Source organism: Somniosus microcephalus, chromosome 2, assembly GCF_052327205.1.
Source record: "Somniosus microcephalus isolate GS21.2 chromosome 2, FLI_Smic_1.0, whole genome shotgun sequence".
NCBI classification, from domain to species: domain Eukaryota; kingdom Metazoa; phylum Chordata; class Chondrichthyes; order Squaliformes; family Somniosidae; genus Somniosus; species Somniosus microcephalus.
The window spans coordinates 127,635,614-127,654,053 of NC_140988.1; the positions used below are offsets into that span (position 1 = coordinate 127,635,614).

General features: G+C 46.8%; 1 protein-coding gene across 1 annotated transcript in view; it reads left to right on the top strand.

The window, feature by feature from the left end:
* The window catches only part of alpk1 (alpha-kinase 1), a 144,024-nt gene that overhangs the window by 104,420 nt on the left and 21,164 nt on the right, over positions 1 to 18,440 (top strand). Inside the window, 4 exon segments of the mRNA XM_085962224.1 lie at positions 1,026 to 1,121; positions 9,681 to 9,785; positions 12,449 to 13,674; positions 13,676 to 14,682. Of these exon segments, the coding sequence (XP_085818350.1) occupies positions 1,026 to 1,121; positions 9,681 to 9,785; positions 12,449 to 13,674; positions 13,676 to 14,682 (2,434 nt within the window).

Genomic DNA, 18,440 nt, shown 5'->3' on the forward strand with positions numbered 1-18,440 from the left:
TAGGAACATATTAAGATATGGTAGATTTTAATTACCGTGCAGCCAACCAGTGGAGCATGTCAGGTGATATACCAGCCAGCCTGCCGCCCAATAGTGCTGGTGGAAGGCCCAGTCCATGTTACTGGTGAACCGCGCATGTCAAATGGATGCCCGACTGAAACTCGCTGGCTCCAGGACGCCGTAAAATTGAGCGGGCTGGAGGCCAAAGCAGTTGGCAGCAATGTCGATCCAATGGGAGGTTGGCGATCACAGTGAGGACAGCCCAGGGAGACAGTGACCTGTGACCTACAGTAATCATGTGGAGCCCAGGTAAGCACTCCTGCTCTTCTGGCCCCACAAAAATAATTGTAAACTTAATCTTTTTTGGTCCTACCTGGTGGAGGTGGCGCCATGGGGAGTTGTCTCTCAAAATGGCAATCAGGTCCTATGTACGTCATAGGACCACAATTTGTATATTAAAAGGACCTACCGCCTGAAACAGGCAGGGGCTCTGGCTGCCCAGCAGGATGGTCTCCTCCAAAAAGTTGTCAACTGAGTTAAGGACCCATTCCTTAATTACTTCACATCAATTTATCATCAGGATGCTCAAATTTGCTGAATAATTTTAAATATTCAACAGAATTACAACAGAAAAACTGGTGATTAGTTTGATCATTTTTGTTGTGAATGGAAATGACAGGGAACATATTTTAAGTGAAATACAATGATGTAATTTATTTTTCCTGTCAAATCTTTATGAACATGGGTCCTTGTAGTGTTAAAGGTTACAGGTCATGGGTGAATGAAAAGCAGGTTCTCCCTGTACTCTTTGGTGCGAGAGATCTATCCTCCATCCTTTACCTATAATTAAAACAGCCAATATGTTGCCAGGATCCTGTGTAAATTGAAGCTGTGCTGACAGATATTGGTGTGAGCACAAAATGGTAGAAGATATGGATGTACTTAAAAAAAACGTAAATGAGCAAGGATGACATTTGTGCTATTGGAGTTAAAACCAATATATGTTAAATTATTTGTAATTACAGGGAATTTCCACTTCACTGGGCATTTTGGCTGATGTGCTGGTTTCAATGAGTGATGAGGATTACAACCGATTTAAGGATGACCCTCAGATGGATCTGGTAAAGTATTTTTGACTGTTGATGCTTCTACCAGATTAAGTACAAGTGTTTCTGAATTATGGAATGAAACCAATGAGCCCAGCACACGTATATCTAGAAATTGCTGTTAAGTTACCTTATTTTTTTGAGTTGCTAAGCATGCTGGTTAATCCCCGGTTTTACTGTTTTCTAGAGCAATGCTTTAGTGGCCACATAGTAAAGGGGCAGAATCAATAACACTGACTATCAGTTGAGACCTGCAATTATGAGCCATTTTAACTGCTGAAACGCTGCTAGGGAGGCCAGGGCAGCCGTCAACTGAGCAATACTGGTGAAGAATGGAGCATTGAGTGAAGAAAGCCAGGTTTACTGACCGGGTGCTGGAATGCTGACTGGAAAGTCAGGGAGAGGACAAGCACACTGTATGGGAATGACGGTTAGATACCCTCCCCACTGAAATGGTTAGTACAACAGGCATGGGACGAGGTGGCAGAAAGGGTGAATGCAGGGAGTAATTGTCAACTTACTGCTGGAGTGTAAAACCATGCAGGTCGGGCGCCCGCTATAGAAACCGCCCAAGTTTCCTTTCCATTGATTTCAGTTTTACGCTCCAGAGGTAAGTTATCCCTCATAGTGTCCAAGATGTCAGACCTAAAGAAATCTGCTCAAGTAAGACAACAGAATTGATCTGAACGACAAGCACATGACCAGGTACACATGAATGATTGTCCTCTCTGCTGACAGTTTAATCCTTTAATGATGGAAGGTGCTAAGCAGTGAGACAAGGTTGCCTAGGTGCAGTGTTGCAGTTATAGAACTGGTTAAGGAATGTTGGGGGAGAAATTCAGTAGGTTAGCGCCTCCAGTTAGTGCCTGGCGGGGGTAATAACAGGGCGCTGAGGCAGTAGCGCAGCGGCGAGGTGAATCCCGTACCGCACGTCAAATTCAGCCCCCCCATTGTGCCGCTGCTATGAGTTAGTGCCAGGGACTTCAGCAACAGGCAGATCATGACATCAATGAGCGTGCAATGCTCACTGGGTGCCCAATCTGCCAAATTGAGTATCGCCCCCTGCCTTAGCGCCTCGCCCCGACAGCAACAGGGAGAGGAGGCGTGATGCAGTCGGTGGCTGGCTCCAGGGGCGCTGCTTAAAGGGATCATTAGTAATGAGTCGCAGCTCTCAGCTAGTGCTGTTTCACTGCTTCTTTGTCAGTTTGACATTGATTTAAACTGTTGCACAGTCATTCAAAGGTTGTTTAGTATCAGGAGTGTTGTGGCTACTAAAAATTAGTTTCATTTATTCTCACAAAATATCAAAGTGCTGGACTTCTTTACATTAATGGGGACTGTACTGGCAGTTTACTGCGCCCTCCAGGACCTACTGCAGAGGGAGCGCAGGCAGCGAGAAAGATTGGAATATGTGGCCAGAGGGAGAAGGAGGACCATCAGGGCTCTCAAGAGGAGGCCTTACCCTCCGAGGCAAGAAGGTGGTCACAGAACTCTGCCACCTCCTGCAACCAGATCTTGATCCTCAGATCAGGATGAAGACGGCTCTCTCAGTGGCAGTCAAGGTCACCGTCGCCCTCAATTTCTTCGCTAGTGGATCCTTCCAGTCTGCAGCTGGAGATATAGATAACAGCTCACAGTTCGCCATCCATCGCTGCATCCGGGAGGTCACAGAGGCTCTCTACAGTAGGAGAAGGGACTACATTTGCTTCCCCATCACCAGAAAGAAGCAGGACGAGCGTGCATGTGGCTTTGCCAGGATAGCGGGATTCCCCATGGTGCAGGGCGCCATTGACTGCACCCACATGGCTTTGCAGGCACTGCATAACAATCCTGACATCTTCCGTAACCGCAAAAGCTACCACTCACTTAATGTCCAGTTGGTGTGCGACCACAGACAACGAATCCTCAATGTGAATGCCCACTATCCTGGCAGCAGCCATGATGTCTTCATCCTGCACCAGACCGGTGTTCCAGCCATCACATCAAGCTCGCGACTGGCTGGTCGGAGACGAGGGCTATCTGCTGTCCACCTGGCTCATGACTCCCCTCTGCAACCCCAACACTCCTGCACAGCACTCATATAATGAGAGCCATGCTGCCATCAGGAACATCATCGAGCAGACCCTCAGGGTGCTCAAGCAACGGTTCCGCTGCCTTGACCACTCGGGAGGAGCCCTCCAGTACTCGCCGGAGCAGGTGTCCCATTTCGTCATGGTGTGCTTCATGCTCCACAATCTGGCCATCATGAGGGCCCAGCCTTTGCCAGCAGGGATTGCGGGACCACCTCAGGAGGAGGAAGAGGGAGAGGAAGAGGAGGAAGAGGGAGAGGAAGACGAGGAGGAAGAGGAACAGAAGTGAGAGAGGAGGCAGCCACTCAATCAGCATTCTGGAAGGGCGGTCCATGACCGCCTCATCAGACTGCAGTTCCAATAAATTAAACCCCAGATCCCTGTTGCTCACCACATCCCCATCAATCCATCACTGTCACAGGCCACTTCACAGCGCACAGCTGAAATGAGAGACAGTACAAAATTATCCGAAGTGAATGAATACATTTATCAATAATCAGTGAACACATCTTTACAACAACAATATTTACTATTCACCCTTAGTGCCTCATGTTACTGTACCTTTGCCTGTTCTAGTGCTCCTACGAAGTGTTGACCCAGTGGCTGCAGTACGGCTGGTGGAAGGCTGCTGAGTGTCCATGCGGGAGACTTCAGACGGCCTTGCAGGATGCCCTCAACCAGCTCTGGGCCTGGAAGGCCCGGCTGTAGACTGCACTACCTCAGTATGGGCGGCAGCAGTCTGGGCTGGCTGGATGACAGGCAGCGACAAAAGCAATGGCAGAGTGGCAGCGGTTGGAGCAGGAATGCTGTCATTGTGAGAGAGGACAGCAGGTTCCTGCTCCATTGACCCACTGCCACTCCCCCGGGGCAGCACCTCAGCATCCCTAGCAATCTGTTGGAGCACAGATTGCTGGCCTGCTGCGACACCGTGAAAGCCCCGGTCGACGGTGGTGGACCCAGCCACGATGGCAGCAGTCAGAGCTTGCGTGACATCAAACTGAGACTGCATGAGAGCAGTCTGAGATTGAATGGCACCAACCATAGACTGCATTACAGCACTAAGACATTGCGTCACTTCCGCCCATGCTGCAATGAAAGCTGCCAGATTGCCTATCACACATGGCATCAGGTCTGGGTCGCCACGGTCTCTCTGGGAGTCTACCATCCTTTGCAGACTGGAAATGATGGGCTCCATGGTGTACGCAGAGCCTTGTGCAATGTTGGAGGCGGACTCCTCCACGCTCCTTACTATTGCTGACATGCTCTTGGGCACCCTTGTCATTGCACCTATCATCTCCGTGTGCATGCTCATCACCCTTCTTCTAAACACCTCCCTATCGAGGTGCTCATCTGAGTCCTGTGCAGCAGAACTCGTGTGCAAAGTCGCCCTCTGGGAAGCTGGTCCCCAAGCTATCCTTTTCCCCGGCCTTGCTGCACCCTGGTGCATCACCCTGTGCAGATTCTGTTATTATACTAACCTCTAAAGAACACATAGTGCCAGTATCAGAGCTGGTGTCTGCGGGCGTGACATGCAGTGACGCGGCGTGTTCTTTCTCCTTCTCTTCTCCCACCTCGCTCTCAACGGTGCCCTCAGGGATAGGCTGCTCAGGTGCTTGCTCATTATCTGAAAGCATAAAGGCACAAGAGACAGGTTAAGGTGAGGGGAGGGGGGGGCAGGAAGGGAGAAATGCATGTATACAGCATGATTAGCTGGAAATTGCGAAAGGCTTGTGGGGTGAGGGGGAAGTGGGATGTGAAAAGAAGGAATAGGGATGAACATACCGTTGTTGTCCTCAAGGAGGTCAACGTCACCAGTGGCCATGGCAACCACCACCTGGTGCTAAATAATCTCCAGCACTCTATTTTCCAGCAAAGACTGTGGTTGGGTGTTGGCTTGTCCCCTGCCTGTGCCTTCCTGCTCCCTCCTGTTGTGAGCCACCTTGGCCTGCAAGAGAAAGGAAAGTGTGTGAGTGAGTGTGGAGCAATGCTTGTGTGATGTGCCTGCAATAGTTGAATAGCTGCCATTGTGCGCAAGGTGTGAGATGTGGGTGTGAGTGTTGGTAGGCAGAGATTGTTGGTGGGTGAGTGCTGTGGGTGTGGGGCTGTGGGTAAGGTTCAGATGGTGATATGTAGCAATTGTTGAGGCATTGACTCACCCTGACCACCCGAGTGAGGTCATTAAATTTCTTCCTGCACTGTGTGGGTCCTGGGGACCATTGTGCTGCCCGATGTAAGGTTCTCAAAATTCCCACATTCCCCCAAGGTTATTAATAAAAGGGACCCTGTATGGACAATTTAAAAAGGGTACCCAAAAGATGGCGTCCGCACCTCGTGACCAAAGCCTGTAAGATTTTACAAGCTTGGACTCTGCAGCACAGAACAGGCAGCTTTGGAAAATCAAAACTTAAAATGCATTTCTGTGAAAAGGACTTTTGTGTTTGAAAAACCAGACAGCTAGGCAAACATTGAATATGCATTAAGTCAGATCAAAACAGATCAACCCAGTTAGGCCTAAGCACAAGGCCATTAGTTTGTCTGCATAAATAATTGGAAACAGCTTATGGAAGCCATCAAGGCTGCACAGGCCGATTAAAATGCATTAATGGCAATACAGCCCAGACATCGGGCCATCAGGTGTGATAAACGGCCATCTAAAACCAGTTAACTTAGATTGGTATAATCGTTTAAAACAGCCCGCCAAAATCAAAAAATGGACTGACCTGATTTGGCACGCAGGTAAGGAGTTGAAGAAATGGGTATAATTGTAGACCCTCAGTAGCAACTGCGCTCTTGCTCTCCTCTTGACTCTGACCTCTTGTCTGGTCTTGGGCTGCTGCCGCCCGTACTCATGCCCTGGCCTCGTGGCGGGTTCTCTTCTCGCTCCCCGCATTGTGCAAGCAACCAAGGACATCCATACCAATCGCGGGTGGGGGACGAGACCCGAGTCCAAAGTCATACAGGACACACTGGCCACAAAAGGGCAAAACGAGACAAAATGAGGCGAGACGAAGACAAAGGTAAAGACCCGACAAGAGCAGAGAAGGGCAGCAGGAGACGCATTAATTAAGACCGAGCGCCTAGTTATAAGCTGGCGCTTGGGGGAAGAAAATATATGGACAGTGAGACTAAGTTGGCTAGTTAAACACTGTGATTAAGCAGGCATTAAACGCAGGTGTCCACGCCATAACGAATATACCGGAGTTTGACACTTGGGTAGTAAAATCTAAGCAGTGAAGACTGCCAACCGTCTCACTGACGCAACGTTACTGCCGACGACCGCCCGAGGGAGAAGAAGAGGAGAACCCATCGCGATGAGACGACGACGGTAGCTGAGGAAAAGAAAGGTGTGTCGCAGCAACAGCTCCAGCACCGCGCCGTGAGACCACGTAGCGATGGAGTACCCCAAAGGACAGGAGACCAGACCTCAAAACTCGCAATTGCTAAAACAGGCTTTGTTTTGGATTGGTGAGCATGAATTCCTGGCCCCTCATAGCTTAATCTAGCTAGGTATAGGGGGTGGGATAAGGATAAGGGGATTGTTAAAGTAGTTGTTTTTCCCTCGATGTGCCGAGTGTTCCCCATTCCCTGTATAAGTATAATTATTGTTATATGCTTGTAATTTTTCTACCAGTAATTTCTAATAAGACTGTGTTTTTGTTTCTGTTTTAATAAAATCTTGGTTTTCTTACACCAAACCACTTGTCTACTCGAGTTTTCTGTATCGCCGCCTGTACCTAAGTCCGGTGTCTAGAACTCAGGGGCATGGGAGCGATTCGAACCGCTCACAGGCAGTCAGGGGCATAACTGACTGGGCGCACGCGCCACATGCCACCCCCTACAGAAAATGGCGACCACGGCAGGACACCGGCAACAGGGTTGCGATACAGTAGACAATGGTTCAGATGAGCAAACCATGATGGAGGAAAGGATTTCTGATTATGTGTTTAGCAAGGTGAATATCACTAAGAAGTAGATCACCACTCTGTTAAGGGCTGGGCATCCGGTAGATGCAGCAGCTAAGTGGACAGAGGGAAAGGAACACAAGAAGTCCTTAGAGAAGGCAGTTTGGCTGATGTGTTTGGGTTGTAGCGTCAGCCATTAAGGCTGGTTTTGTTGAAAAAATGTCGGCCACCTCACTTTCGCCTGCTTCTGGCGCGGAACATGGAGCAGATGTAAGTATGTAGCTCGTGACATCAATCGGTGTGCAACACCTCAATTGATAGACGACTGTGATTTTGGACACTGCCGCTCTCCATACTGCCCTCTCCTAACCACACATGGACGAACATGCGTGCAGCAGTTCTACAGAGAAGTTGTCGGTGCTTCTTAAAGGGACACACACATCTTTCAGGTAAGTTTCTATTTCAGCTTTTGGACATTTTTTTACATTTTATTGGAGTAGTGGTTTGGGGCAATACATTTTAAAAGCTGTTAAAGTGTGCAGGAAGTGCAGGGAATGCTGCTGGACACTTGCAAGACTTTGGATGTTAAAGGAAAGCCTCTGAGAAGACCACTTGCTCCCAATCCTGGGGGCTCGAGTTGCAGTCCCCTTGGGCTGCAACATCACATGGAGATGACGCAGAGGCAACAAAGGGGACAAGCTGCTTGCAGAGGGAGGAGGAAGCAGAAGAGGAGGAAGAAGAAGAGGCTGAAGCAGAAAAGGAAGAAGCCGAAGAGGAGGAAGTAGAAGGAAGGAGGCAACCCAGAAAGCCCCTTTCTGTCCGGAATATCCTGGATCGAATCATCCGTTTGCGCTACTATTGAGCACAACCCCAATTTTCCTTTCAACATTCCCTCTGTTACTGACCATCACAGCGTCCTCTTGGCCACAATGCTTAAATAAAAGTCACCACAAAGCAAACTTTCCAATCCAACTTTATCCATATATGCATCCAATATTACATTAAAAAAATCAACTAATCACCCTTGTGCATTCCCTTAGTAACTGTCCAGCGTGTGCCTTTGCCTATCCTAATGATGTTACACAATGTAACCCCAGTGGCTGCAGCATGGCTGGTTGAAGGCTGCTGACTTTCAGTAGGGGACACTGCAGATGGCCTTGCAGGACGGCCTCGAGGAGCTAGTGGCTGAGAGTGTGAAATCAAGTGATGTATTTCTTCTGCTTCTTCGCTCTCCTCTCCCTCTTGGTCAACCGCTGGCTGGGCAAGCTGCATTTCTTGGGTGTGTGAAATGAGGAAGGCACAAGGGTGGAGTTGTGGTGAGGGGAGGGTGAGAAAGCAAGAGCTGCATGCTTACACCATGTGCAGCTCGTATATCAGAAGATATTATGGGATGAGGGGGAAGTTGGATGTGAGAAGGAGGATAACGTATGAGGATACCAGCATCTTGATCCTTTCAGCCCTGCCGCTGGCCAAGGGCTCAGCCATGCCCCTGCCAAGAATGGCCAGCACCGTCTCCAACAACAGGGTGAAATGAAGCTAGGAATGTGAGGTGTGCCTCATATAGGTGAGTAATGGGGGAAGGGTGGCAGGAGGGCATTCAGCAGTGTGTGAGGCTCGTGGTAGGAGACGGCTTCCTTCCTCATTGCGTTGGTAGGAGACGGCTTTTGAAGATACATTCACTGACGATGACCAATCGTCTGAGGTCATGAAACTTCTTTGGGCACTGGAGCCAGGTCATGAGAGCGACACTTGATGATGTAGCCCCACATCCTTCTTTCTGGAGGGCCTCCTGGCCCCTTGTGGGTCTTCCGGTGTTGGCCCCCTGCACAAAGCTTGAGTGCTGCATCCAAGACCCTGGGTGCCCTCTCCCTGGCCTGTTGACCCATTTGTGTTAGTGCTGAAGCACTTTTACCATTTTTTTCATGAAGAAGGCAGTTCAGCTTTAAGGGCTCGAAATTGCTTTCAAAACTGACCGCCTTACTTTAAGAAAATGCAGCGTAGCTATAGTGACGTGACAGTGGGCCTCCTGCTGAGCGCACAGCCTGTCAGCAGCGTGATAGTGCTGGGCTATGCGATAAAATCATTTACATTAGCAAACAACACCAAATTTACGTGCTGCCTGTGCTTTCTAAGTGGGTGCAAGCAAATCTTTTCGGGCCTTATCAAATTTCCCGGCCAGTGTGTTTGGTAACCATTCTAATTGCTGCATGAGCCTTCTTGTACCAGTGCTCTGCTTCTGTCCATAGTTGACACCAGGGTGTCGTGAGCCATGACTGCAGCCTTGGTCCCCAGGCGCCTTCTTTCTACTCTGCTTTCCTTCTGCATGAAATATGCCTCAAATGTAAGGTATTGCGAGTTTCTGGAGAAACAGGCATTCCCCTGCAACGTACTGGCTGGACCTGAGAGAATGAGATTCCTTTTGGTTCATATAGGGTACAGGGGGTCTGAATGACAACAGAGCTGCAATCAGTAACCCTGCCGATACTCCGATGAGTTGCCCATCTTTTTATGTTTATTGAGCAATACGAAATGTGAAAAAAAAGCATTTCATAATGTATTTAGTGATTAAACTAATGCAGCCTGACTCTCTGTTTCTTTCTCAGATTCTGGTTGAAGATTGCACTGACCGACTCTTGTCAGCTGCTGAAGCAGGCAAACTGGCTGCTGTGCTCAGTCAGTACACCCCACTCTTCGTGCTGACAAACTTGGTGAGTATGGGATCTGTAGCAGGACTGGAGCTATATTTTAATTCACTTGCCAAATAGAGGGCGGGCCTTTATTTTTAAACCCACCTAAATTGCTTTCACGTGACAAAAGTTTGAACTTTAACCAGAGGAACTGAACTCCACAGCCTGCACATCTGCCAATGCACTTTATTATGTTTATGTTAATGTATTACAAGCCAAATGAATGTTGAATGTTTAAATTTCTTAATCTAAATGTACACTCTCGGGAGCTGCAAGCCTACATTTCGTTGTACTGCACTTGTGCACTAACAATGACAATAAAGTTGATTTATTATTATTATAGGAAATGAACCCTGGAAAAAAATGGAGCTCAGGTATAGATGAAGAGTTCTTCAATAGTCAATGTGCTTTAGAGCTTGAAAACTGTTACTGGATTATTTAAATGTGTTAATACTTTACAAAAGCTTTTATTAACCAGAATCATTTTATGTATTGTCGCCTCTGGAAATCTGATACAGTTTAATGGTGGTCATTATGAACTCAGTTGTTTGAGCTTGCATTCCCAATATATTCAGCCATGTGGTTTTGTAATGTGGAACAAATCCTTCATGCAACAAAATTCGTTTTTGTTCACGATAAATGCTACTTGTCGTAGGTTAATTGAATTGGAAGGTTTTTGATTGTGGGAACCATCTGTCTATGTCTATATATATTATAAGCTATCAATAACTTTGAGTCTTACTCATTATAAGTGCGTTGATGTCTATAATTTGGTTTTCTATCTTTTCTGTAATATTTGTGATAAAGTATTGTGAATAATAAAATGTTGCAAGGTGAGTTGCTTGATGAAACAAATATAACTAGCTTAGATAACAACAGAAAATGCTGGAAATACTCAGTAGGTCAGGCAGCATCTGTGGAGAGAGAAACAGAGTTAACATTTCAGGTCGATGACCTTCGTCAGAATGGAAGGTGATGAAAGCTCACCGACCTGAAACGTTAACTCTGTTTCTCTCTCCACAGATGCTGCCTGACCTGTTGAGTATTTCCAACATTTTCTGCTTTTATTTCAGATTTCCAGCTCCTCAGTATTTTGCTTTTGTATACCTTCCACCACTTGCCCCGCCCAAACTGCCACAGTGGCAATGTGACTCTTATCATCAAATGACACATTGGTCTGTTCCCCTACTCCTCTGGCACCTTCTCCTCCTTTAAACATCTCATCTTGTTCCACCCCTTTCACCTCTCATTTAAAATCTTTGTTCTCTACGGTCAACCCAAGTACCATGCCAATTTTCTCACCGAGATATCTTCACTGCTTTCCTCTCAGTCTTTGCACCGAGCGACTCTCTCCTCTGAGTTCACTGCCTTCTTATCCTCCCTTAATCACACATATAAGCCATATAAACTCCCCTACCGATATTCATGGCCATCCCCTTAACCTTACCATCTCACAATGCCTCGCTGCTCCCATCGTGTCAATCACAGATAAGGCCTTCTCTAATCACTTCCTTGTATTGCTCTCCACCCACATCCCCTCCCAGCCCTACTTCCTCCTGTGCCCGCCCCAGAAACAGTGCTCTCCCAATTCACTTACAACTGCACTTTCAAAGTTGCAACAGTCTAGCCTTTGTCCCTCCATTCGCTATGACATTTCTGCAGTTACCGATCTGCTCAACCACACCTTCACCTCCACCTTTGATGCCCTAGACCCCATTAAAACCATTACTCTCTCTCACCCTGGTCATTCCCCCTGGTACGGTCCTCATCTCCACTCCCTTAACTGCAAAGGACACAGACTTAAATGTATATGGTGGAAAACTGGTTTAGCCATTGATCACCAGATCTGGTTGGACTACATAAAGCACTATCGGGCCGAGGTCTCATCTGTCAAAACTGTTCACTATTCCAGGATCATCCTGGAATGCAAAGATAGCCTGCGGCTTCTTTTCTCTACTACAAACCGTATTCTTAAACCCCCCCCTCCCCTGTCTCCTCCACCCTCAACTTTAGGTGGAAGGCAGGAGTGATTAAATGACAAAAGGGATGATTGTACAAAGCAAAAGGAGATGGTAATGGGACAAGTAAAAAAACAAAATATGACTGTAGAAAAGGTGTAAATGGGAATGACAGAATCAGCAACAACTGCCATCTGAAAAAAATGGGGGCAGAGATTATGATCTGAAATTGTTGAACTCGATGTTGAGTCCAGAGGTCTGTAAAGTGCCTAAATCGAAAGATGAGGTGCTGTTTCTTGAGTTTATGTTGAGCTTCATTGGAACAGTGTAGGAGGCCAAGGGCAGAGAGATCAGAGTGGGAGTGGAGTGGAGAATAAAAGTGACAAGCGACCGGAAGTTCGGGGTCACGCTTACGGACTGAACAGAGGAGTTCCGCAAAGCGGTCACCCAATCTGCATTTGGTCTCCCCAATGTAGAGGAGACCGCATCATGAGCAGCGAATACAGTATACTAGATTGCAAGTGAAACAGCAATTTATTGTACTTCTTGCAATTTAGTATGCTGTATTTGCTGCCTTTGACCTAGTTAATGATGTGAGTATTTCCAGTGCAATCAGCTACCATATTTAAGCCATTGATATTGTTAATAGGGAATAAGTGTCCTTACCTATTACCAAAAAGTTTGAAATAGATCGCTGTAACTGCAACTCTATTTCTTCCTCCCCAGAACATTTATGGAACATGTCTCCTTTCATATAGTTTTAAGAAGGAAAGGTCAGAGGAAGAAAGACAGTTCTACCTTTCACAAGCAAAGGAGGCCTTTGAAATAGCTCTCTTTACCAAGAGAGATGGTGAAGTGATAACAAGTAAGCAAGAACTGCATGGGTTTGTTAAAGCAGCTTTCTCTCTTACAACTGTGCACAAGTGGCTCACGGATAACAGTGAAAATCTTACAGAGACAAGACAAATATGTAAAGGAGCAATGGAAAAATTGTACCTGTACAGCACTCAAACCCAGGAAACTTTGGCACAGGAAATCATGGAACTCATCAGCCAAGTCAAAGTTAATTTGCAAATAAAAGATCTCTGCAATTCTGATGTTAAGTCTTATGTCCCAGACCACTATAAGCATTACTGGGATAAGCCGATAGTGAAGGGAAGGATGACCTTTGATGAAATCCTTGAAAGACACAAACAGTATCACACAACAATATGCACAGTATTTGAAAGTACTTGCAGAAGACCACAAAGTAGCAGAGAGACCTCAGCATATGCCTGTATAACTGCTTTCAAGACCGAAACAAAAGAATTTGATACTGCTGATGCCAAATCAAGCACACCCCACCCCAGTAACCATGATCTTTCTCAGCATCCTCTACCAAAAGGGACAACAGTGAGGAAAAACAATGAAGAGTTACAGTACAGCAGCATTGAATTATCGAGTGCAAGCAAATCAGAGAAACAAAAGACAGACTCTTTGAAATACAGTAGAGTTCCCCATGGCTGTTTAAGAAATGACCCACCGCATGTGTCAACAGATGCAGAGACAGAATTGGATGATTTAACATCAGAGGGCAAGGGCAACACCGATAAAGGATGCACAGAATCTCTGAGCGACAGCCATGGCTCCAGCTCCTCCTTGAAATCCTGCTTCAAAGCATATGGGTCAGGGTCTTCTGGCAGCTGGGAGGAAGTGATCAGCAACAAAGGCAATGAGCTACCCGAGGAGGGAAGGAAACCATATCTGCTCACTGTGGACACAGCATGCTCAACAATCTTAACTGATGAAGTCAGAGAGCATCAGCAGAGAGATCACAATATGGAGAGCAAAGATTGTAATTTAAATAATAGTACTTTACAGTCCATCATTCCAGCAATGCATCAGTTGTCTCTACAGTATACGCAAGTTAAAGATTCTTCAGCCTCTTCAAACACTGATGGTAATCCAGGCAATGAGGAAGAAAACTCCTTCATTTTCATCCTCAGGAGAGCACAGGTCATTCGAAATGGTTGACCCTGATGGAGAGACTGCTGATGACAATGAAGAGGATAACATAACAGACAGTTATATAAAGACCCCTGGACATGATCAAAGTCCTTACTCTACCTCAGATCCAACTTGTAGAACTACATATCAAACTTCAACAGCTCATTCATATGCAGAGAACATTCGAAAAATTACCTCCTCATCTCCAGGAGAGAGTGGCTCCTTTGAGATGGTTGACTCTGATGCTGAGACAGCTGATGACGTACAAGATGATATGAACAAGATGCTTCCAGCCAAAAATGAATATGGCCATACAAAATCCTCTTGTTTGCAGCCAGGTTCAAATGCTGCAAAGCCTACCTCAATTGGCAGTAATAATTCAATGAGTTTTACAAAGAAAAGCCTGTCTTTATCAGAGGAAAGTAGGTCATTTGAAATGATAGACGTTGACCCTACAGCAGAGACTGTTGATGGTACAGAAGAAAGCAATAATCTTCCAACTACCGGAGGAGCTTCTGAGATTGTACATAAACATCCGGATGAAAACAAGAAACAAGAGACACATAATCATGGTGCAATCCTTAGGAAGAATAGTTCTACTCAATGTTTGCTACCCAACAAGGAATCTGACAAAGGGTGCAACAAAGTGTCACCAACAGAAGGTGAAAATGAAGGTGACAGCTTGAGTAACCAGCCTCTTAACAGCAGCCAAAACGCCAGCACTTCCTTTAGATCGTGGTACAAATCACCTTTTTTTTCAAGCAGTGGCTCAGACTTGGACTATGTGAGTCCATCAGTGAGTTCAAGCAGCAGTTCCTTTGTGTTTCTTTCAAGAAAGAACCAGGCATTTGAGAGACGTGTTATAACTGATAAAGATTATAAAATGTTATTTGCAGGTGTAACCCATGAGTGGCTTATAGAGAGAATTATGGGCACTGGAATATTTTACCCACAGAAACTAAAAGACACTTGTCGTAAGTTATTTTTCATACTACGTAGTGATGTTTTAGTAGCAATATTAGATAAATTAGAGCAATTTCCATTTAATTATCTCTCCAGCTTTTAATTTTTTTCTCAAATATCAATCTCATGTATTATTTCAAAAAGTGCTTTTGTATCTAACCATTCTCTCTAAGAAAGAAAGAAAGACTTACATTTATATAGAATCATAGAAACATAGAATGGTTACAGTGCAGAAGGAGGCCATTCAGCCCGTCGAGTCCATGCCGGCTCTCTAGCTAGTCCCACTCCCCTGCCCTTTCCCCGTAGCCATGCAAATCTTTTTCCTTCAGGTAATTGTACAATTCCCTTTTGAAAGCCACGATTGAATCTGCCTCCACAACCCTTTCAGGCAGTGTATTCCAGATCCTAACCACTCGCTGCGTAAAAGTGTTTTCCCTCATGTCACCATAAATCTGTGTCCTCTGGTTCTCGACCCTTCCACCAATGGGAACAGTATTCCCTAGATTCTGGAATGGTCCCAGCGGATTGGAAGGTCGCAAATGTAACATCGCTATTCAAGAAAGGAGGGAGAGATAAAACAGGGAACTACAGGCCAGTTAGCCTGACATCAGTCGTTGGGAAAATGCTGGAATCCATTGTTAAGGAAGTGGTATCTGTAGTGTATGTACCTTTTAAGGGGAGAACTACTTTTTACAGCTCCTGTATACTGTAGTACCGGCAGTGACCACACCTGTATATAAACCCTGAGTAGGGATCTGTACAGTTAGTTTTAGAGTAACCCTCATCCAGTAAACACCTGTTGATTGTTCCCTGCAGTCTCTTGTCTAGTTATTGAAGGACACACAACATCAAGATACACGGATCTAACATTGGCGACGAGAAGATTCAAACCTACCTGCAACTCTGCATCACCTCCCAAGGAGTCGCTCCTGGAGAAGAGTGAAAGAAGAAGGCCGAGTCCAGAAGTACGGGCATCGACCATCCAACAGAGACTTGAGCATCGCAGGGGAGGCTGTTGAGAGCTGGGCTTGGTTCTCCAGTCACGGTGGTCCAGCGAAACGGACTGGCAACAGGTACGGCGCAGACCCTTCCCGGACGGCGGCGGCTAGAGCCGACCGATGGCACAGAAAAAGGCCGAGCAGCGTCAACGGGAGAAGAGAGAGGGTAGAGCGCACAGGGCGCAGCCGGTGTTCAGGACCGAGCGACGTCAATGAGAGAGAGCAGAGCGTAGCCGGTGTTCAAGGGCCGAGCAGCGTCAACGAGAGAGAGAGGCGCGCAGGAAAACGCACAGAGCGCAGCCGGTGTTCAAGGGCCGAGCAGCGTCAGCGGAGAAGAAAGGAAAGCGCGGGAGACGCCATTTGAGCCGCAGCGGAGAAGAAGGGAGAGTGCGGGAGACGCCATTTTGAGCCACAGCGGAGGAGAGCGCGGGAGACGCCATTTTGAGCCAGTCTAACCACACCCAGGGATGCCAAAGAGTGGCAGTGTCACACCGTTCGACAATGAAGTCGAAGATTGGGCGACATATGTCGAACGCGTACTGCAAGGCGAATGAACTGCCAGATGACAGGAAAACGCTGGTATTGTTGAATTCAATGGGTGCAAAAACTTATGGCATACTGCGAAACCTAGTAACCCCAGAGAAGTCAGTGGAAAAGGATTTTGAAAACATAGTGTCAATCCTACAGGACCACTTAAACCCCACACCGCTGCTGATAGCAGAAAGATTTAAGTTTCACAAAAGGAACCAGCATAAAGATGAAAGTAATGCTGAGTATTTAACGGAACTGCGCAAGCTATCGAAACACTACCAGTTTGGAACGGGACTAGCAGATACTTTAAGGGACAAGTTTGTGTGTGGGCTTCAAAGTGAAGGAACCCAGAAACGGCTTCTATCAGAAAAGGATCTTACGCTGGACAAGGCTTTCAGCATTGCAGTATCACATGAAGCAGCAGCACGGGGCGCTGCAGAGATACAACGGAGACCGCAAGAATATGGCACAAATGAAATGTCATACGGAACAGTGAAGTGCTATCGCTGCGGCAGAACAACACACGACCATAATGATTGCTGGTTCAAGGACAAAGTGTGCAGACAATGTGGAAAAGTAGGACACATAGCAAGAGTCTGCAGGTCGGGAAAGAAAACCAGCAGCAAGAAATCTCCACAGGAGAAGTACAAGAAGGTACATAAGGTGACGGAGAGTAGTTCAGACGAACAGAAGAGTGATACAGACTCCGGAAGCAAGGAGCTGGGTTGTCTGAAACGACATAATGTGATCAAAACGGAGGATCACCAAACTATCTGGGTCACACTCAAGATAGCCGGAGTCCAAGTGAAAATGGAATTGGACACAGGATCAGCCCTAACAGTCATAAACCGAAGGGACTACAAGCGGCTATTCTCACATATACCCTTGAGAGATACAGAGATTGTCTTGAAGACGTACATGGGGCAAAAAGTCTACCCCAAAGGAAAAATAAGGGTGAACGTTATATATAACGGCAAGGAAACACCAAAAATGGACCTATATGTATTGCCAGATGGAGGACCACCACTACTAGGACGTGAATGGATCCGGAAGATACAGCTAGATTGGCATTCCATACAAGCACTGACTGTAGATGCCAAAAAGGATGATGACGTCACACCTGGACGACTGTCAAAAATGCTAACTGACACACAAGAAGTGTTCCAGGAGGGACTCTGAACACTAAAAGGCATAACAGCGACGATCAAAATATAGGGAAAGGCAAGCCCAAAGTTTTTTAAGGCCAGATCGGTGCCTTATGCGATCCGCCCAGCCGTCGAAGCAGAGCTGGAAGGTTTGGAACGTTCAGGAGTACTGTCCAAAGTGGACTGGAGCGAGTGGGCTACTCCCATCGTTCCTGTAATGAAGAGGTCGTTGAGTAATATGCCTGGGGAACCGAAGAAGGTTCGCATCTGTGGGGACTTTAAGGTGACAGTGAACCCAGTCCTTCACACGGTACAATATCCGCTTCCGCGGATTGAAGATATTTTCGCCTCGCTATCTGGAGGGAAACGCTTCACTAAGATTGATCTGGCCCAGGCGTACCTGCAAATGGAGGTAGAAGAAGCCTCGAAACAGTACCTCACGATCAACACTCATAAAGGTCTCTACCAATACAACCGGCTGGTGTTCGGGGTAGCATCAGCTCCGGCTATTTGGCAAAGGGCAATGGATCAAGTCCTGCAAGGGATTCCAGGGACCCAGTGTTATTTGGATGACATCCTGGTTACGGGCGAAAATGACAGTGATCACCTCGCCAACCTGGAGCAGGTGCTCACTAGATTGAAGGAATATGGGCTCCGAGCTAATTGCCACAAATGCGAGTTTTTCCAGAAGCAGATCTCATATTGTGGCCACGTTATTGATGAAGAGGGGTTACATAAGTCCCCTGAAAAGATTGAGGCAGTAGTCAAGGCTCCAGCACCGGAAAATGTGTCACAACTGAGGTCATTCCTCAGGCTGCTGAAATACGACCATAAGTTCTTGCCGAATTTGTCCACCGTACTACACCCACTGAACACCCTACTGCAAACGGGGGTACCATGGAAGTGGAATGACGAATGTAAACGAGCTTTCCAGAAGTGCAAAGAATTGATCACATCAAAAGAGGTGTTGGCTCATTTCAACCCAGCACTACCAATTCGGTTGGCGTGTGATGCATCACCCTATGGTATTGGAGCGGTGCTGTCGCACAAATTCCCGCACGGCTCGGAGATGCCAGTAGCCTTTGCATCTCGGTC